Source organism: Molothrus aeneus, chromosome 14 (genome assembly GCF_037042795.1).
Source record: "Molothrus aeneus isolate 106 chromosome 14, BPBGC_Maene_1.0, whole genome shotgun sequence".
NCBI classification, from domain to species: domain Eukaryota; kingdom Metazoa; phylum Chordata; class Aves; order Passeriformes; family Icteridae; genus Molothrus; species Molothrus aeneus.
The window spans coordinates 921,945-942,196 of NC_089659.1; the positions used below are offsets into that span (position 1 = coordinate 921,945).

The 20,252-nt window shown below is 57.0% G+C and overlaps 2 protein-coding genes across 2 annotated transcripts in view; one reads left to right on the forward strand and one right to left on the reverse strand.

Annotated features, from left to right (window-relative positions):
* Window positions 1-15,550, forward strand: part of LOC136562772 (endothelin receptor type B-like) — a 73,245-nt gene extending 57,695 nt beyond the window's left edge. Inside the window, exons 5-11 of the mRNA XM_066559778.1 lie at window positions 9,577-10,080; window positions 10,950-11,062; window positions 11,422-11,626; window positions 12,471-12,620; window positions 13,266-13,399; window positions 14,607-14,715; window positions 15,401-15,550. Of these exons, the coding sequence (XP_066415875.1) occupies window positions 9,577-10,080; window positions 10,950-11,062; window positions 11,422-11,626; window positions 12,471-12,620; window positions 13,266-13,399; window positions 14,607-14,715; window positions 15,401-15,550 (1,365 nt within the window). The remainder of the gene's footprint in view (window positions 1-9,576; window positions 10,081-10,949; window positions 11,063-11,421; window positions 11,627-12,470; window positions 12,621-13,265; window positions 13,400-14,606; window positions 14,716-15,400) is intronic.
* Window positions 15,551-16,702: 1,152 nt separating this feature from the next.
* Window positions 16,703-20,222, reverse strand: LOC136562553 (DNA-directed RNA polymerases I and III subunit RPAC2-like). The gene is made up of 5 exons (XM_066559454.1): window positions 20,156-20,222; window positions 19,351-19,448; window positions 18,317-18,393; window positions 17,897-17,979; window positions 16,703-16,880 (listed from the first exon to the last, which is right to left on the reverse strand). The coding sequence occupies exons 1-5, from the start codon at window positions 20,189-20,191 to the stop codon at window positions 16,833-16,835; spliced, it is 342 nt and encodes a 113-aa protein (XP_066415551.1). The 5' UTR covers window positions 20,192-20,222; the 3' UTR covers window positions 16,703-16,832.
* Window positions 20,223-20,252: the final 30 nt, after the last annotated feature.

Sequence of the window (20,252 nt, forward strand, 5' to 3'; positions counted from 1 at the left end):
GAAGACCTCCCTGGGGCACTGAGATGGGATGATTCCTGTGCAGGGATGGATTTTTAGCTGATGGCTCCTTGCTAAAGCCAGCTCTGCACACGTGCACTCTGTGCTCTTCCCACCTCTCCTCCCAGGATTCCCTTGAAGCAGCCAGGGAATTACAGACGGGACACTTCTTGTCTTCCTCAAACGTTTTTGGGGACACTGATCTCAACAGCCAGTGCCTGACCCAGAGACAACTGTCCCAGGCTGTGGTGGGGCTGCCAAACTTCAGGGCTCTCACCTTCAGTAGGAGACATCCCCTGGCAGGATTGCAACGCTCCTGAAGCAATTTCCACCCTTCCTTTTATTGTCTCTCTGGGGTGGCTCCAATGGGCAGAGCTCTAAAACTCAGCTGGTTCATTCCCTCCTCCAGGTCCCTGCTGGAGGTACCACAGCAAAACTCATCCAAAAAGGCTGAGATCCTCTTTAGGCAGTGGGGAGTCCCAGGGTCAGGGATTCTCCCTTTTCTTGGATGGCATCCATGTTTTTCTCTTCCCACAGGGTCCAGGCTCAGGGGTGAGTCTGAACTCAGCAGTGCCCAGTTGAGATTTTGCCACCACTTGTATTAAATTCTGGTTTTTCCTGGCTCATCCCTTAGCTGGCCACCAGTGTGTGGAAGTGATCTGGCAAATCCCAGAGTGAGGGCAGCCTGGAATTCCTGGCTGTTTCACCCTCCTTCCCCAGAGATAACCAAAGCCCAGACCACAGGAAGGATGGGTCCTCTCCCAGATGCCAGGGAGGGGATCCCCACTGGTGTTTTCCTCTCCTTTCTCTCATTCCCAAGGTGTTTTTTCCACTGCCAAAGAGGCATTTTTCACTTCCCCATTGCCAGCTTTCTCTGGTGAGCGTTGAGGGGGTTCCATGGGCTGAATATGGGGAGTCTCAGCAGTCCTGCCCTCTCCAGAACTATGAAGCCTCTAAATTCCACACTGTTTATCCAGCCCTTTTCCTGCTGCCTTTCCCCATTCCTGTTTCCTGGAAAGGTCAACAGCACTTGAAGCTGTCGGTGGCTCTTCGAGGAGAGGCCATTAATCTCTCTATAATTATCTGCAATCATTTCAGGAGCAATAACCCATTTGTCCGAGCTTTTCTCAGAAGCTTGTTAAGCAGAAGGAGGGAATGGAAGGTGGGAGACACTGGGAAATAATCCAGGGAATGTCCCACTGAGATTCTGGCTCGGTGTGGCTGTGGGGGCTCTGCTGCTGGCATGGTCCTGCCAAAGCCACCGAGGATCTGCCCCAGCTCTTCAGCCACTGGAAGGATCTGGAGATCTCCCCAGATCTTTGTGGGTTTCACAGGAAGTGTCTGGACCCACTCCAGTACTGATAGTGCTTGGATTTACTTCAATTGAAATTTTTTAGGAAGTTTGGCCCTGAATTCAAAATATTCACAGTTCTGGAGCTGAACTACTTAAATGAAGTAGATTTACCAAAATGAATGAAGATAATAAACAGGATTCAGAAATTAAAAAGCCCAAATCCACTCCCATTTTCTATCAATTAATAACAATATTTTTTACATACATAGGTGTGTATAAGCAAAGGATTAATTAATGGTTAGAACAATTACACAGGGCAGGGGAGTTTGCTCAGGTTTAAAGCCCACAGCATTTAGGATTCAGTCTGCTAAAGAGAAATTAATGTAATAATTACATCCCAGCTCTGCTGCAGGAGCCAGTAGCCCACCTTTAATCAAGCTCATTAGCAAATGGCATCAGTGCTTCCAACGGAGAGAGGTTTGTGGGAGACCTCCCCAAAACACCTCAGGGAAATGCACCTTGTGGCACATAAAACCCTGGCAGAAATCCCATTTCTGTGTCCATGGGTCTCGCTCCCATGTCCAGCCTGGCACCAGATCAGCTGTGGAGCAACCTATGGGTCCTGAGGAGCCACAATTCCACACCCAGGAGAGCAAGGACCCTCTTGGGAGCCATGGCAGAGCTCGGGGTGAGGAGGGACAACTCCACCAGCACTTTGGGGGATCCTCTGCAGTCACCAACCGCCTTGAGAGCAGCAATCCCCACCCTGTGAACACCTGGGAGGTGCCTCCCCTCTGCCTTTGGAGAGCCCTCAGGACTTGTGGGGCTCCTGGAGAAACCAGGAGGGAGCAGCCAGGTGGGATCGGGCTCTGCTCCCAGGGAACAAGGGGCAGGATGGGAGGAAACGGCCTCAGGCTGTGCCAGGGGAGGCTCAGATTGGAAACTGGGGAAAGATTCTTCACAGGAAGGGTTGTCCAGCCCTGGCACAGCTGCCCAGGGCAGTGGTGGGATTCCCACCCCTGGAAGTGGGCTAAAACCACACGGATGTGGCAGCTGGGGACAAGGTTTAGTGGCACTCATGGTGGTGGCTGATGGTTGGACTTGGTGGCCAAAAGGTCTTTTCCACTTCAACAGCTCCATGATTCTGTGATGTTATTCCCTCTTCCCACCAGGCCAGGATCAACATCCTCCCACCGCTGGTTTCCACATCTTTGGGACACAGAGCTGTCCCCAGCCCCTGCGACTTCCTTAAGGCTCCTGCGCCCCGAGGGACGGACACAGCTCAGCCTCTGATCCTTGTCACCAGGGCCGGCTGCGCATCCCCGCTGTGCCCGACGTCCCAGGCACGGCCACCCCCGAGCGGTGACACGGGGACAGGAGGTGCGACCCCGGCAGCAGCAGCGGCAGCGCCGGCTGTCCCGTGTCCCTCCGGCTGTCCCGTGTCCCTCCGTCTGTCCCGTGTCCCTTCGTCTGTCCCATGTCCCTCCGGCTGTCCCTCCGTCTGTCCCATGTCCCCCCCTCTATCCCATGTCCCTCCGTCTGTCCCATGTCCCTCCGTCTGTCCCGTGTCGCCCCTGCTGTCCCGTGTCCCCCCCGCTGTCCCGTGTCCCCCCTGCTGTCCCATGTCCCCCCCTCTATCCCATGTCCCTCCGTCTGTCCCGTGTCCCTCTGGATGTCCCGGGCGGGGCTGCAAACGCCCCGTCCCCTCCAACAGCTCCAAGAACTCGACTCCGCTCGGCCCCGGCTGATAAGAAAGTTATGAGCAAAAAAAAAAACTTCAAGTGCGGGGTCAGCGCGGGCTCGTGGGAACAGCAGGGATGTGGCTGCGCTTCCCGAGACATCCCCTCCCTCCTCCCGGGAAGGGAAAATCCCGTGGGGATGAACAACGCCGTCCTGCACCCACAGAGACACCCACCCATCCCGGCTGCACACACTGCAGACCCTGCAATCATCCCTGCTCCAGCTCTTTGAACATGCCCGGGTCGGGGAACCAGCCCGGAGTTGCTGGAGGTTCCAGAGTTTAATCCAGGGAGAATTTCCTGGAGTTCCTCCTGGGCTGCTGGGGCAGGATGGGCAGCAGGGCAGGAATAGGGGACAAATGGGGGTTTGTACCCCACTGCTCCCATGGTTCCCAAGCCACTGGGACATTTTTCCTGGCTCTGAGGCTTCAGGCTCAGTTCTCCATAGGATAGGAAAGGGAAGGAGCAGAGGGCAGGGCAGGAACTGGCACCACCTCTTGCTCTCCTCACTCTTTGCTGCTGCACTGCTGGGTTGCTCCAGGAGTTAAAACCAGGGAATATCAGCCTGGAGGGAAGGAGAAGGGGAAATTCAGAGACCAGAACTTGATGTGAATGAAAATATTTGCAGCAGAAAAGCACTGCTGGAAAGATGCCAGAGCTGTTCCCCAGCTCTCCAGACCCCTCTGGCATAAGAGGCAGGGCAAAGGGAATGCTGGCAGCAGGACTTGAGGAGTATGACCAGAAATGCAGGCACAATCTTCTATTTATTTATTTAAAGTGATGCCAGTGGAGGTGTTGGGCTGGGAGGCAGTTTCTGAGCTTTCCACTTCAGCATTCCCAGTGCTGCAGAACTAAATCCAAGCCTTCCCAGAGGATGCCTGAGCAGAAATACACCCAGCATTTCAGTCAGATGACACCAGGCCTCCCAAAAGCAGAATTTGCCAGCTGACAGCCCTGGAAAAACGTCTTCCTGAAGGATTTGTCCCTGCAGGTCCCCAGCAGTCGCTTCTCTGTGATGTTTTACCTGTCTCAATTCCCGAGGGACTGTCTCTGAGCTCTCCTGTTCAGCTCCCAGAGGAGAGGCTCTGTTTGTGCTGCCTCCAGGGATGCTCCCTCCTGCCAGGCATCCCTGACTTCCCACAGCATCTGGGATAACACAGACCCACACCTGGGCACTGGGACTCCTCCAGCTGAACTGAAACGGGGCCAGGGCTGTGAAGAGCAATTAGTGCCCTAATTAGTGCTATAATTAGAGCAATTAGTGGGGGGTCTGGGAGGCACCTCCGTCCCCTCCTGTGCACATCCCTGGGCACACAGCTGCATTCCCCCTGCCATGGGGAGAGCACCCAGATGTTGGGAGGGGAAAGGAGAACCTCCCAAATGGTTCTCCAGATGTTTCTTTGCTCCATGGCCACACCTGTAAATCAGATTCCTCTCAATCTCCTCACCCCAAAGCAGAGCCCAGCTGAGCCTCTCTGGGGCAGCTCCAGCCTGTCCACTGCAGGTCAAACCCTGTGATTCCAGCTGGGAGCAGCAGCCATTCCCCTTCCCCAACCCTGTCTGGCAAAGCTGTTCCCGTGGCTTGGACTACAAAGCCATTGGCACATTCCCACAGCTGGCAAAGCCATGAGGGATGGATGCCCTGGGCTGTGGCTCTGCCAGGCCTCAGGGATCCCTGGAAGCTGTCCTGCTTTCCTGCTGGGACACAAAGCACGGGATGTGGCGTGGCTGTGGGGTTTCATTCTCACCCCTGCAGTGACTCAGCACCAGCCTCGGACCCCAGGCTGTGTCAGGGCCCCTCTGGCTGGGCAAGGCTGGGTTTTCCTGGGGGTCTCCCAGGGGTTGGAGCCATCCTTTGTCCCCAGCAGAACAGAGAGGGCCATTCATGCCTTGTCCCGTGCAGGAACGTGACTGGCCCAGAATAGGCAGGAAGGGGGGCCCTGCACACCCCAAACTTCTCTGTTTGGGGAAGAGAGCCCAGGAAAAGCTGCAGCTCCTCACAGAGGCCAAAGGGTTAAAGGGTAGCTAAATCCATGGATTCTGCCCTGGGCAGAGGAGCCCTTCGAGGGGCTGCTCCCTGCTCTGCCTGGGATGGAGAGGGCAGGGGGGACAGGGCCAGGTCACCTCCTGCTGCCCTTCAGAGCCTCCAGCTGGCAAGGGACTCGTTTGCTCCCAGAGCAAAAGTCCAGCCCCAGTCCCAGGAATGCACCAAGGTGCAGGAATGATCCACTGAGCTCCAGAGTCAGCTCTGGGACACACAAGGTGGAAACATCTCTGGGTATTGCTGGGCAAAACAGGGCAGCAGCTGAGTGCTCCAGGCAAGGCCAGGGATGGGCTGTGTCCATCCAGCCCAGCCCAGCAAACCTGGCTTTTCCTGCTGTCCTTCCCACTTAAACCTGGCTCTGCCTCTCTGTCCTTCCTACTGAACCTGGCTTTACTTCCATATTCTTCCCACAAAACCTGGCTTTACTTCCATGTCTTTCCCACTAAACTTGGCTTTATTTCCATGTCCTTCCCACTAAACCTGGCTCTACCTCCGTGTCCTCCCCACTAAACCTGGCTTCTCCTGCATATACAGATGATTTCTACCCTATTTACAAACCCTGACCACTGAGAAAAGCCAGGTTGCTCCAGTTCTCATCAGGAACTTTGAACAAATCTTGAGCTGAGGATCGTGTCACTCATGGAGCAGACAGTGCCACCCCCTGAGCAGCTTTATTTGTTTATTATTTTCACTCCTTCCCAGAGCTATCCCGTGTTTCTCCCGCCTTTCCCTCCTCCATCCCCATCCCGCCCTCAGCCATTGGTCGCAGGGGCTGTGCTGGGGGAGCCCTGGGATGTTCTATAAAACCACCCACGGCAGGAAGGAGCATTTTCCACAGCTCCAGCCCCTCTCAAAAGCCAACTCCAGCATCCAAAACAGTGCAGCTCCCCCAGGACATGCCCAGCAGGGGGAAGGAGCCCTGAGGAGCAGCTCCCACATTCCAGGGTCAGCAGGAAGGTAACGACTCCCAGGAAAGCTTTGATCTCCTGTGCATTAATCTGCAGACAAAATGATTCCTTGTGTCTGGGTGAATTTTTGCAGCCCCCTCTGGGGAAGGTGCTGGAGGCACCACGGTGGCTGGACAAGGTCCAGGATGTGGCAGGAGAGGAGAAATCCAGCACACCTGGGGTGGGAACTCCTCCTGCTCCCGGGGCAGGCTGGGCTCAGGGCAGGGAGCCCTGAGGGTGGGATGTGCTGCTGCCACCTCTCTCCCTCCACACAGATCGTGCTGCAATATTTACCCACAGAAAAGCTGTGTTTGGTGTCTGCAGAGATGAGTCTGGAGAGGTGGAACTGCTCTGGAAGGGAGGGAGAGGAGGAGGAGGATGGAGGAGGATGGAGGGAGGATGAGGCTGCTGGATGTGAGGATGGACGCGCTGGGCTCTCCTGGGCTCTCCTGGGCTCCCAGGGAAAGGGATTCCAATCCCACTCACGGCACCTTTCAGGCAGAATCAGGCTCTGGAGGGTTGAGGTGACAGTTTTCAGTGTGAGTTTCTCTCTGGGAGTCTCTCCCTGGTTCCCTGAATCCATGTCAGGATTCCAATGACTTCAGCTGCCATTTGGGCTCAGCACAGTTAAAATTCCCACTGGGACGGGTGAAAGCAGTTCTGGATCTGGGGTTTAACCGTGCTGGTGTTGGTTTCCCATCTGAACAAGCTTCTTGATGTTCCTGTGCCTCAGTTTCCCTCAGCTGAGGAAGGGCTGTGCTTCCAAGCACTCCAAGATGGGAAGAGCAAGGAGTAAAAGGGCAGTTGGACAGGAGGAAACAGTTTCTCTTTGCCTAAATTTTGGGTTTAATAACAGATTTGATTGAGTTTAAGGCGAGCTGGGGAGGAAGTGTTTTTCCTCTCCGGTGCTTTGTAGTTGTGTCATGGAGAGGCTGGGCAGGAGCCGTGTCCTGTGATCCTCCCTCACATGAGCTCCTCTGCCAAGCCCCAGGGTTTTTATGCCTCTGCATTTTTCTTTACCAGAGCTCTGAGGCCAGGCTGGGCTCATGAAACAGCCCAGGGCTGTGGGGGGCTCTGGCCACGTTCCCTGTTCCAGGGGTGCTCGGGCGCTTTCTGCCAGTGCCACCTCTGTCCCCCAGCCACCAGAGGCTGTGCCATCCAAAGCTGCCCCTGAGAGCCCTCAGGGAGCTCGGGCAGGAATTCTGAGCGGGGTCTGCCCTCTCCTGAGAGCTGCAACCCCGTGGGCACTGTGGGGAGGGGACACCCCCAGTGGGCACCTGTGCCCGGCATGGCTGGGGGAGTTCAGCCAGGCTGAAATCAGAACAGGTCAGAGCAGGGATTTGTGCCCAGGTTTGTGATCCTTTGGGGTATTTATCCATCTTTCCTTTCCTTTCTTCACCCTTCCCAGCCCAGCCCAGGCATTCCCACAAAGGCTGAGCCCCTGGGGAGGCACGGCCGTGTCCACAGGAGCTGTGGTCAGTCCTGGGGGCTCCTGCCTGGCCTGGCCACCTCCTCCCAGGGTGGGAGCTGTGCTGGGCCCGGGGTTCCCCTGGCCATGGGCAGGGAGAGCCCTGCTACACCTGGGAGTGCCTTGGCTGCTCCTGGGAGCAGCTCCTGGGGTGCAGCGGGTTTGGGATCAGATCCCAGCTCTGCCTGGAGGAGTCAGAGCAGAGCTTGAGCCCCTGCTCTGGTCCCAGTCAGGCTCCCTGGTCCCTGCCTCACTTGTTCCCTGCAGCAGGGAAATCCCAGGGGCTCTCACAAAGGCTCCAGTTCCCACTCCAGCCATAGCAATTTCTTCTCCCTTCAGAGCTGGGAAGTTTCACAGTTTGACAAAATTGCTCCTTATTCACTCCAACCAGGAGCCCCCAGATTTATCCCTGTTTGAGGAACAGGCTGGAGTTTGCTCCTTCTCTGGGCTCATTTCTCAGCCTGGATCTCCCAGAGCCCCTTCCTCAACCCCACCCCTGGGATGGAGCCACCACCACCCTCAGCTCTCTCCCGTGGCTGTGGGGCAGCCCCTGGGCTCTTCCTGCCTGGTCAGAGCTGAGCAGAGCAAAACCCCTCTGGGGATATTCCCTGGTGCTCCAGCTCTGGAGACCTTTCCCTGTGTCAGCAGCCAGGGCTGGAAGGAGCCCAGGGAGAGTTACAGCCCTGGGCAGGGCAGGCAGGGGCTGGGGAGGAAGGGGCTCAGCTGATGGGGTGAGGAAGGGCAGGGAGGGGCTGTGCTGCTGCACATCCATGGGGTGAGAGCTCAGGGGTCAGTGTGGCACTGCTGCAAAAGCCCTGCAGCGTTTCCCCAGCAGGGCTGTGCTGAGCCCTCCCTTTGCAGGGGCAGCCGTGGGACCAGCTGGGCAGGGGGATGGTGGTGAGGCTTCAGTTTCCCCCTGGAATGAGCTGGAAAAGTTCTGCTGGTTCTCTGGAGCCTGAGGTGGGGCTGCAGAGCTGCCCAGATGGGCAGGCATTGACAGAGGTGCCCCCAAACTGCAACCTCAACCTGCCAGGAACTAAATGTCCCAAAACTAAACCCTACAGCTCCCTGACATGAGGGGGGGGGTCAGGCTCTGCTCCCAGGGAACAGGGACAGGAGGAGAAGGAACGGCCTCAGGATGGGCCAGGGCAGGCTCAGGGTGGGCACAGCAGGAATTTCCCAAAGGAAAGGGGGCTCAGGCCTTGGCAGGGGCTGCCCAGGGAGGTTTGGAGTGCCCATCCCTGGAGGTGTCCAAGGAACACCTGGACTCAGCTCTGGGCTGGTGAGGAGATGGGGATTGGGCACAGCTTGGATTCGATGTTCCTGGGGGCCTTTTCCAATGTCAGTGATTCTGGGATTCTGAGTGAGGAGTGGGATGGGCACAGGAGGGAATTGGGACTGTCCCCAGAGCAGCAATGCAGGAGGTGCAGTCCCTGCTGCCACAGTCCCTGAGCACAGACAGGTGTCCCAGCCACTGCAGGGCCACGTCAGAGGCACAAGGGACAGTTTGTTCTCCTTCCACTTTGTTCTACTGGGCTGTTTAAATTTAGCAGCACAAACCCCACCCTCAGGGTCAACAGCTCTGACCTGGTGGGATCTGATCTGGCATCGTTTGTTTGCTGGGATGATGGAGCTCTCCAGCAACTCATAAATGGAATTGAATCATAAAATAGAATATCCCTGCTTGGAAGGGACCCCCAGGGATCATCCAGCCCAGCCCCTGGCCCTGCCCAGACCCCCCAACAACCCCACCCTGGGCATCCCTGGCAGCGCTGTCCAACCCCTCCTGGAGCTCTGGCAGCCTCGGGGCTGTGCCCATTCCCTGGGCAGCCTGGGCAGTGCCAGCACCCTCTGGGGGAAGAACCTTTCCTGATTTCCAACCTAACCCTCCCTGGCACAGCTCCAGCTGTTCCCTGCTCACAGCGAGCAGGGATCAGAGTTGCCCCTTGTGAGGAGCTTTCAGACCCCGATGAGATCGGACCTCAGCCTCCTCCTCTGCAGGCTGGACAACTTTCCTCTCTCCAATATCCCATCTCTCCATCCTCTACTAAACAATTTCTCTCGCTGCTCCCTTTCTCCCCTGGCAGATCCCAGCAGGACCCCAAGGACACCTCACAAGCACCATGAGCACTCCTGCAGCCCCCAGCCTCGCCGTCCCCTCCTCAGCAGGACCCATCCCCTTCCCTGCCGCCCTGGCCATGGTCCTGAGCTGCCTCCTCTCTGGGGCTCACAGCCAGACCCCCGGGGCGGTGCAGGAGAGCCCGGTGCCCCTGGGGGAGCTGGGCCAGGAGCAGCCCCACGGCCCGGTGCAGGTCGTGTCCAACGCGTCGGGCGCCGCCGGGAGCCGTCCCTCGGAGCCGCCGCTGCTGCCCGTGTGCGCCCGGCCCGCCGACATCCGCCACGCCTTCAAGTACATCAACACCATCGTGTCCTGCACCATCTTCGTCGTGGGCATCATCGGCAACTCCACGCTGCTGCGCATCATCTACAAGAACAAGTGCATGAGGAACGGCCCCAACGTGCTCATCGCCAGCCTGGCCCTGGGCGACCTGCTCTACATCCTCATCGCGCTGCCCATCAACGTCTACAAGGTCAGCTCCGCCTGGCACGGCGGGCATGGGGCTGCTCTGCATCCCTGGTGGCCTGGGAGGAGCTCCTGCATGGGCTGTGGCTGCCCCTGGATCCCTGGAAGTGTCCAAGACCAGCCTGGATGGGGCTTGGAGCAGCCTGGGGTGGTGGAGGGTGTCCCTGAGCATGGCAAAGGATGGGATGGGATGGGATGGGATGGGATGGGATGGGATGGGATGGGATGGGATGGGCTTTGAGGTGCCCCAGAAACCTTTCTGGGGTTCCATGGTTTGTGTTACTGCTGAGGCCCAAGGAAAGAGCTGGAATGGGTTCTGGGGTAGCCTCAGGAAAGGCTCCAGGGGTCAGGGGGACAGGAGGATTGTGAACTCAGTCCAGTCTCCTCTGGAATGAGTGGCCTGGATTTCTCCAGCTGCCAGGACACATCGTCCCCACCTCTGCTTGTCCTGGCAGAGAGTGGGGCCACAGAGCCCATCCTGTGTGCTTAGGGGTCAAAATCTGAAAAAGGCTCAAGACACACAGCTCTGGAGCTGGCCAGGCTGGATTTTGGCTGTGTCAGAGCACGACTTTGATTCTCATTTTGAAAGCAATCCAAAGCAGCCTAGTGTGGAGTTTAGGACTCCATTCAAAACCCCCCAGGGTCTGGAGTCAGGAACTGGTGTCTGGACCATCCTTCATCTCTGTGTCCAGTCAGGGAAATGAAAGTTTCCCAATTCCAGCAAACCATGGGAAAGTGCCCACATTCCCAGTGGTCGGAAGCTCAGGGAGCTCTTCCTGCTCTCTGTGGGCTCCCCACAGCCCGTGGGTGCACCCACAGAGAGGAAGCTGGGAGCACATTCCCAAAGCAGCCTGGTAACCTGTGGATCCTCCCCAGCTCCTGGCCAAGGACTGGCCCTTCGGGGTACAGATCTGCAAGCTGGTGCCCTTCATCCAAAAAGCCTCCGTGGGCATCACAGTGCTCAGCCTCTGCGCCCTCAGCATCGACAGGTGAGACACAACAGCCACCCCTGCCCTGCCCAGCCTGCCCTGTCCCTTGGTGGGAACCAGAGGCAGAACCAGGAGCTCATTCCCAGGCCAGTGCCAAGATGGGGACAGACTGCTCTCGTATGGAGCTGCAATCCAGCAGGAACTCTCTGGTGACAGAGCTGAAATCCTGCTGGGAAAGGCTGAGGGGAGGATCGTGGTGTGGGTGGGGTGGTGAGGAAGGGTGGCCAAGGACAGCCCCCACCCCATCCATCCTCTGAGCCCCTGCTTCCCATTCCCACACCTGGGAAGGTCCAGAGGTGGAGGGAAAGAACCTTTGGGGACAATTCTAACCTGCACCTTCTGCTCCCACTCCCGGGCAGGTACCGAGCCGTGGCGTCCTGGAGCCGGATCCAGGGCATTGGGATCCCCATGTGGAAGGCTGTGGAGGTGCTGCTGATCTGGGCAGTGGCCATCGTGCTGGCAGTGCCCGAGGCCATCGCCTTCGACATGGTGGAGCTGAGCTACTGGGAGCAGCACCTGTGGGTGTGCATGCTGGCCTCGGAGCAGAAATCCCGCTTCATGAGGGTACCTGAGCATCCCCATCCCCATCCCAATCCCGCTTCATGAGGGTACCTGAGCATCCCCATCCCCATCCCCATCCCAATCCCGCTTCATGAGGGTACCTGAGCATCCCCATCCCCATCCCAACCCCAATCCCGCTTCATGAGGGTACCTGAGCATCCCCATCCCATCCCAATCCTGCTTCCCGCTTCCCCAACCCCAATCCCGCTTCATGGGGGTACCTGAGCATCCCCACCCCAACCCCAGTCCCAATCCCAGCCCCAAACCCATTCCTGCTTCATGAGGGTACCTGTGCATCCCCATCCCAGCCCCAGTCCCAATCCTAACCCCAATCCCACTCCTGCTTCATGAGGATACATGTGCATGCCAATGCCAATCCCGCTACGTGAGGGTACCTGTGCATCCCCATCCCAATCCCAATCCCGCTTCATGAGGGTACCTGTGCATCGCCATCCCAATCCCAACCCCAACCCTAATCCCAATCCCAACCCCAACCCCAATCCCAATCCCAGTCCCAATCCAAATCCCAATCTCAATCTCAATCCCAATCCCAAACCCAATCTGGCTTCAGGAGGGTACATGTTCATCCCAATCCCAACCCCAATCCCAAACCCAATCTAGCTTCAGAAGGGTACCCATGCATCCCAATCCCAACCCTAATCCAAATCCTGCTTCAGGAGGATACATGTACATCACAATCCCAACCCCAACCCCAATCCCAATCCCAATCCCAATCCCAATCCCAACCCCAATACCAATCCTGCTCCAGGAAGGTACGTGTGCATCCCAAGTTCCCCCTGCTGCCCTGGCCCCATTTCCAGCTTCCCTCTCTCCCTTTCCCCTGCAGTTCTACCGGGATGTGAAGGACTGGTGGCTTTTTGGCTTCTATTTCTGCCTGCCCCTGGTGTGCACGGGCATCTTCTACACCCTCATGTCCTGTGAGATGCTGAGCAAGAGGAACGGGATGAGGATTGCTCTGAATGACCACATGAAACGGGTGAGAGACCAAGGAGGAATGCTGGCATTCCCAAAGAAGAGGGAGTGCTCTTGGAGGGGGGACGCTTCCCATCCCTCTGAAGGACAGGATGAGCTGGCACAGCCTCACAGTGGATCTTGGCACATTGGTGCAGGGATTACACCAGGGAAAAGGGCTTCAGCTCCATAATCTCCTGCCTCAGGGATGACCCCAAACCCTTCTGGCTTCATTAGAGCTCTCCTGGTCATTTATCCCAGCCCACACCACACTGGACCAAAGGCTGGATGTGCCAAATCCCAGACAAGGGGTGCAGGATTGAGTTCACTGTCCCCTCCCACGCTTTGGGAATGATTCCCTGAGGAACTCCAGTTGGTTGCCACCTTAGCAGCGTGCTGGGTGGACGGAGGGTACCCATCCCAGCAGAGCCACCAGGAGCAGTGGTGAGGAGGGGTCTGTCCAGGTGGAGCTGCTGCTGCCCTGCCCTGCCCCTTTCTGCAGCCTGGACCTGATGCAGAATTCCAGGAGCAGCCTGGGCTAGTGGGAAATGTCCCTGCCCATGGTGGGACGAGATGAGCTGTAAGGTTCCCTCCAATCCAAACCATTCCACGATTCCACAATTTGGAACCCATTCCCCTGTGCTCATCCTCCCCCTGCCCTGTCTGGCAGCGCCGGGAGGTGGCCAAGACCGTGTTCTGCCTGGTGGTGATCTTTGCTCTCTGCTGGCTGCCCCTGCACCTCAGCCGCATCCTCAAGAAGACCATCTACGACCAGACAGACCCCAACCGCTGCGAGCTGCTCAGGTAGGGTGTGGCAACCCAGAACATCCCTCTGGCTGTCCAGGATGGCCAAGACCCCTGCCAGGGAGCTCAGAAGCCCTGGCACGGAGCCCACAACACCTGTGGGTTTGATTATGACCCATGGAGCAATTTACCAACCTTAGATGAAGATCAGCCAGCCACAACAGTTTAGGTAGGATAATAGTGAAGTTATCACAGGGTGGAAAAGTAGATTTTGGGGTTTCTGGTATGGGGGTTCAGGAGGCAAGATGGAGGGATCTGGGCATGTCCAGCCTTTCTCCTTCTTCTTCTTGGCCTCCATCTCCTGCTGTGATGTTGGCACTCACAGACTGGTTTAGAGTAGAAGCTCACTGTCTAACACAGGTGATGGGTATTGGAAAGTAATTGTAAACATTGTACAGGTAGTTTTTAGTATAAAGACATAACCCTGCCCTGGGGGCAGGCAGAGTGCCTCTGACTGTCGTGCTGGATGGACCTCGGCAGGGCAGGAGGAAGAATTTCATAGATAAGATACAATAAACAACCTTGAGACCGAGAAATGAAGAGCCCTGACTCCTTCTTCAAGCCCAGGCTGGGAAAAGAGACTTTCTAACTCTTCTCAGGGTCACTGTGACAAGCCAAAGATCCCGACAGTAGGGCCCCCAGCCCGGGACACCGGCCTGGGAGCCCCCCTGGCACCAGCACAGGCCCTGCTGGGTGGGACCAGACTGGGGGGTTGCCTTCCACCTCCTGCTTTCAGTAATTCCTTGCCCTGACTGCACCGTCCCCCTGATGGGCACAGAGAGGGTGGGGGGACGTGAGAAGGGTTTAAGTTAAATTTTGGAATGTCTCTGTGAGGCTGAGGTCTCCTGGGCACAGGAACATTCCCAGCAGGGCTGAGGGCTCCTCACTTTCTGCCAGGTGGGAGGTGCCCGTCTCCCTCCCCTTCCACCCATCAGCCAAAATCCAGCCCAGGCCAGGGGCTGCTGCTGTGCTGGGGTTTGGGAACATCAGGAGCGCCAGGAGAAATCACAGCTCCTGCTCTTGGCTTCCTCAGGGAATGCTCCATGCAAGGAAAAGTGGTTTTTCTCAGGGAAGGATGGATTTGTGCTCAGCTCTGTTATCAGTCACTGCTCCTCCACAGAAGCAGGATCCCAGGCCAGGCAGTTTGGCAATTCCCTCTGTTCTCCATGAGCTTCTGACACATCTGTTCTCTCCTTTCCCATTTCAGCTTCCTCCTGGTGATGGATTATTTTGGGATCAACATGGCCTCCCTCAACTCCTGCATCAACCCCGTGGCTCTGTACTTTGTCAGCCGGAAATTCAAGAACTGCTTCCAGGTAGGAATGACCCCCCAGGCCCAGGGGCACCAGCTGACCTTATTCCTCATCCCAAATTTTCCCTGTTGGATATCTCTTTTCTCCAAGTACACCAGAGCTCAGTGCCCTGCTGGGGGGAGGCTTTTGCCAGAGCAGGATTTAGGACAATCCCAAAAACTCCCTGTCACTCTGGAACAGGAACATCCCCACAAACCATCAGACATGGGGCTGGGGCTGCTGCAGACATTGAACCCAAGATTTTGGGAGATAATTGTCAGGAGTAGTGAAGCCCTGAGAAAGAAAGGGAAGGAGATGGATGGGATGGGATGGGATGGGATGGGATGGGATGGGATGGGATGGGATGGGATGGGATGGGATGGGATGGGATGGGATGGGATGGGATGGGATGGGATGGGATGGGAGTTGAGCCCACCTGTTGGCATGGGAGCTAAGCATTACCTGTATTTTCTGTCCCCTAATGACGAGAACACACAATTACAAAAAATTACCCAAATTTCAGTGTCCTCATTTCCCACCCTCACCAGCTGTATCTTGGAAAACCTGCTCCCAGCAGAGCTGCAGGACAGCAAGGCTCAGCAGTTCCCAGCCAGGCTCTGTGCAGGGACACCTGCTGGCACAATACAGGAATATTTCCTCCTCTTTTCCCACATCCCACGTATGACCTCTCCCCCTTGTGTCTCCCCAGTCCTGCCTGTGCTGCTGGTGCCAGAGGCCGGCCCTGAGCATCACCCCCACAGATGAGAAGGGATCTGTTGGGAAGTGGAAAGCCACGGGGCAGGAGCTGGGGCTGGACCGGAGCAGCTCCCGCCTGAGCAACAAGTACAGCTCTTCCTAAACCCGTGTCACTGTCCAGGACAAGGCACAGGGACAGCAGGACCCCTCCGATCCTCCCCCAGGCTCTTCCTGGCTGGGCCTGGATCTGCTTTGCCATCGTGTCCTCACCCAGCTGGAAGGAGCTGGAGCATTCCCCAGGACCTGCTCCAAGCCCAGCCCCTGACCCCAGACGTCCCCTCAGGAGAGGGAAGGGCATTCACATCCTCACAGGATTTTTCATTTCCTCACAGGAAAACCAAGGGACTTCTGGCCATTGCCTCGGGGTGGAATGTGGGGCGGGGGGATGCGTGTGGGAAGGGAAGGAATGGTGGGGTGGTCACTCTGTGGGGTGAGGAGGAGAGGCAGAGTGACAATTCCCAGCTGTAAAAGCCAAGCAAAGCCTGGATAAATCCCTGTGAGGCACAGAGATGTCCTTGTGGTCATGTGGAGGTGGGAAAGGCAGTGGAGAAGGTCCAATCTCAGCTGGAAGAGCCACTAGAGCAAAGTAAAATATGGGAAAGGGCTCTCTCAAATTTATTATTGGCAATAATTCATCCCCCAGGTGATCTGCCAGCGGCTCTCAAGGCCAGGTTGGACAGGGCTTGGAGCACCCTGGGATAGGGGAAGGAGTCCCTGCCCATGGCAGGGGTGGGAGGAGAGGGAGTGGAGGTCCCTCCCAACCCAAATCAGTCTGTGACTGCAATCCATGTGATTCCATGTGACTGAGAATCCATGTGACTCCATTCTAATGTTCTTGCCAAAACTTCCAGAAAAACTACATGAAAAAGTTGTATTTATCAGGTTTTTGATGATTCTTTGCTGGTTTTCCCACATCTCTCTCTTTTCCTTCTTTGCCCCTTCTACCTTGTCATAGAAAAAAATGGAGAGAGGAAAAGGGGAGACGAGACCTGCAATTAAAACATTCTCCAGGTGTTGGGGTGGGCTTTTAGCTTAACTTTCACTGAAATGCAAATGTCTTACAAATAAATCATAAAAGACAAATGGGTTTCAAGGAAAACAGAGACTGAGGAATATCAAGACCAGCCCATTTTCCCAATCTGTGGAGCAAAAATTTTCCCAAATTTGGAAAATTTTCCCAATCTGTGGAGCAGTCTGTCTCCACATTCTATGACCTTCCATCCCTGTGCTGAGCAGAACACATCATGAGCTCTGAAGCATTTAAATGAATAAACTTTATTATTAAAGAAAATACATTTTGCAGCAAAGTAATAAAAAAACAACAAAAAAACCTCGTTTGGACACAGGGAATTCAACAGAGGTTACATCCACGCCATTCCCAAAGGCTACTGCATCTCCTCCTCCTTCTGTGTCCTGAACTCCTTCATGCTCCTCTGAAACAAAAGCACAAATGTCACCAACGTGTCCCTGGGGTGGCACAGAGCCACCGCCCTGCTCTGCTGGGATTGCTCTGACCAGAGCCTGGAAAGGCTGGGAAGCTCTGACAGAGCTCCAGGTGCTTTTGGAAGTGACTGAGCTTTCCAGTCACTCCAAGGGAAAGGGAGCCAGGCCATGCCATGGATCAGGCAGAGCCTGGCCAAAAAACCTCCCAGGTTCTCCTGCCAAAGGTGTCTCCAACACAGGCCTCAGCCTCCCACTCTGGGATCAAGGGACAGAACTGACCCTGAGCCCTCCAGGAATGGCCCAAGGGAGAGAACTGACCCTGAGCTCCCCAGGGATGGCCCAAGGGACAGAAGTGACCCTGAGCTCCCCAGGAATGGCCCAAGGGACAGAACTGACCCTGAGCCCTCCAGGAATGGCCCAAGGGACAGAACTGACCTGGAACTCTCCAGGAATGGCCCAAGGGACAGAACTGACCCTAAGCTCCCCAGGAATGGCCCAAGGGACAGAACTGACCCTAAGCTCCCCAGGAATGGCCCAAGGGAGAGAACTGACCCTAAGCTCCCCAGGAATGGCCCAAGGGACAGAACTGACCTGGAACTCTCCAGGAATGGCCCAAGGGACAGAACTGACGCTGAGCCCTCCAGGAATGGCCCAAGGGATGGAACTGACCCTGAGCCCTCCAGGAATGGCCCAAGGGATGGAACTGACCCTGAGCCCTCCAGGAATGGCCCAAGGGACAGAACTGACCCTGAGCCCTCCAGGAATGGCCCAAGGGAGAGAACTGACCCTGAGCCCTCCAGGAATGGCCCAAGGGACAGAACTGACCTGGAACTCTCCAGGAATGGCCCAAGGGATGGAACTGACCCTGAGCTCCCCAGGAATGGCCCAAGGGACAGAAGTGACCTGGAACTCTCCAGGAATGGCCCAAGGGAGAGAACTGACCCTAAGCTCCCCAGGAATGGCCCAAGGGACAGAACTGACCCTGAGCCCTCCAGGAATGTCTCACCTCAAAGGTGTTGAGCACGTGTTGGCAAACACCCATCAGGTCATTCAGCCCTTTCCGGAATGGCTCCACAGCAGGAAGGGCCCCTTTGGGAAAAGATGGATTAGGGACATGGGAGGTGGCTGGGGGCAGTCCTTACCTCCCCAGGGGTGTGCCCCCTCCCCAGCCCCACAGCTTGGGGTGCCAGGGCTGCTCCCAGCCAGCCCAGGTGCCTGGAGGCAGGGATCCTGCTTCCACTGCAGCCAGAGCAGAATTCTGGGAGCAGCCTCTGAGGCTCAGCAAAGGGGCTCAGCACTGCAGTGCCTGGCAGAGGGCAGGGAGAAAGGGCTTTTCTTTATTTAACAGGCTCCTGGGAAGGTGGCATGAGCAGGGGGAATTCCATAAGAACAGGTCTGAGCCATGGAGGGACAGCCCCAGGCTCACCTCTGGTCTGAATCCTGAAGTTGATCTTGCTTTCTGAGGGGTGTGTGATGCAGTAGCCACAGAACTCCACGTCAGGGCTGCAGGAGGGCAGCAGGAGAGAGGAGAGAGGAGAGGGAGCAGTGAGACCCGGGCCAATCCATGGCAAATCCCAGGGAAGTCAGAGGCTCAGGGCATGCCAGGCCTGCTGGGGCTCTGGATGTTTCCAGAATGACTTAGGGGAGGGATGTGCTGAGGGGAAACTCCCTGTGTGTCCTTGTTCCCTCACACCCATCTCTCTGAGCTGAGCTGGAGCTCTGCAGGGCAAAGACATGGCTAGCACCACAACCAGAGCAGTGCCAGCTCTGCAGATCCAAACACAGGATCCTGGATGCTTGCAATTCTCTCTGTAACCAAACCTGCTGCTGCCCTGCTGCTGCCAGAGGCTGAGTGGTCCAGGGCACTGGAGGAGCTCCCAAAATGTTCCAGGGCCTCTCCCTCCAGCTGAGCTGAGTGCTGGGGCTTTGCCCCCAGCTTTGGCCAGCAGCTTCTTTTGTGTTGTCACAGTGATTTATCAGAGGGACCTTAAAGGCCACCCAGTCCCAGCCCCTGCCATGGGCAGGGACACCTTCCACTGCCCCAGGGTGCTCCAGAGTGCTGTCCAGCTGGTGGGACAGTTCCAGGGATGGGAAATCCACAGCCTCTCTGGGCAGCAAACGGAGTCCAGGACCCAGTTACTCCTCCAGCTGCTCAGGAGGGACTGAAAGCCCTGGGCTAAGCTTAACTTGTGTTCCTGGGCAGGGGAGGGTGTGGGGGGAGGCTCAGGAGAGGCTGGTCAGGCCCTTTAAGGGCTGCTGGTGCTCTCAGAGTCCTGACACAGCCCAAGGAAAAGGAGGAGCAGCAGGTGGGAGCAGGGCTCCATGTCTGACAGAAAGGCTGGAAGGGTGTGCACAGAGGGGATTTGGGATGGTTTGTCTCATCCCAGGGACAGCTGAGGTGTGGGTCAGTTGGGAGAAGGCCGGAGCAGGGCATGGATGTCCCTCAGAGGCCCCACTCACTTCTTCATGACCATGTAGCGCAGGGAGTTGCCCAGGGTGTGATCCTCGTCGTGCAGCACGAACGTGACGCAGTTCCCGTCCGTTCCATCCGCCTGGATCTGTCACCAGTGCGAGAGGAGAGAAGCTGTGACCTCCCTGAGGTAGGGGACACCTGAAGGGTGAGGCTCAGCTCCCGTGCTCAGCTTCCCAGAGTAGCTGGGAGGGCTGCAGGTCTCGCTGGGCCACCTCTGGTGCTGCTGTGGGACCAAAACACCTTCAGAGAGGAGGGAAAGCTCTAAAATTCCACCTAGTTTTAAACCAGGCTAGTCCTGACCTCCAGCTGCTGCTGTTCACCACAGGATGATGACAGGGTGTCCCTTGGAGCCACCCTGACATGATTTGTCCTGATGCCGAAGCCACCCCACCACACGAGGGGGTGCCCTACCACTAAGCCAGGCTTGGGAACGACAGAATCGGGGAATCATTTGGGCTGGAAAAGCCCTGCAAGAGCACCAAGTCCAACCATTCCCCAGCACTGCCAAGGCCACCCCAACCCATGTCCCCAAGTGCCACATCCACACGGCTTTGAAATCCCTCCAGGGACGGGCACTCCACCACTGCCCTGGCCAGCTGTGCCAGGCCGGACAGCCCCGTCCATGAAGGAATTTCCCCTAATATCCAACCTGACCCTCCCCGGCACAACGTGAGGCTGCTTTTCCTCGGGAGCAGGGCCCGGCCCCCGCTCCACCTCAGGGAAGGGAGGGAGCGGGGCCCCCGATCCCGACCCTGACCCCGATCCCACCCGCCGCTCCCGGTGTCCCCTCACGGTTTCCAGCACAGGCGCGCTGCCGCTGCCGGCCATGGCGGTTCCGGGCCGCAGCTCCGGGCTCCCGGCGGCCCCGCGGCCGGAAACGCGTCGGGGC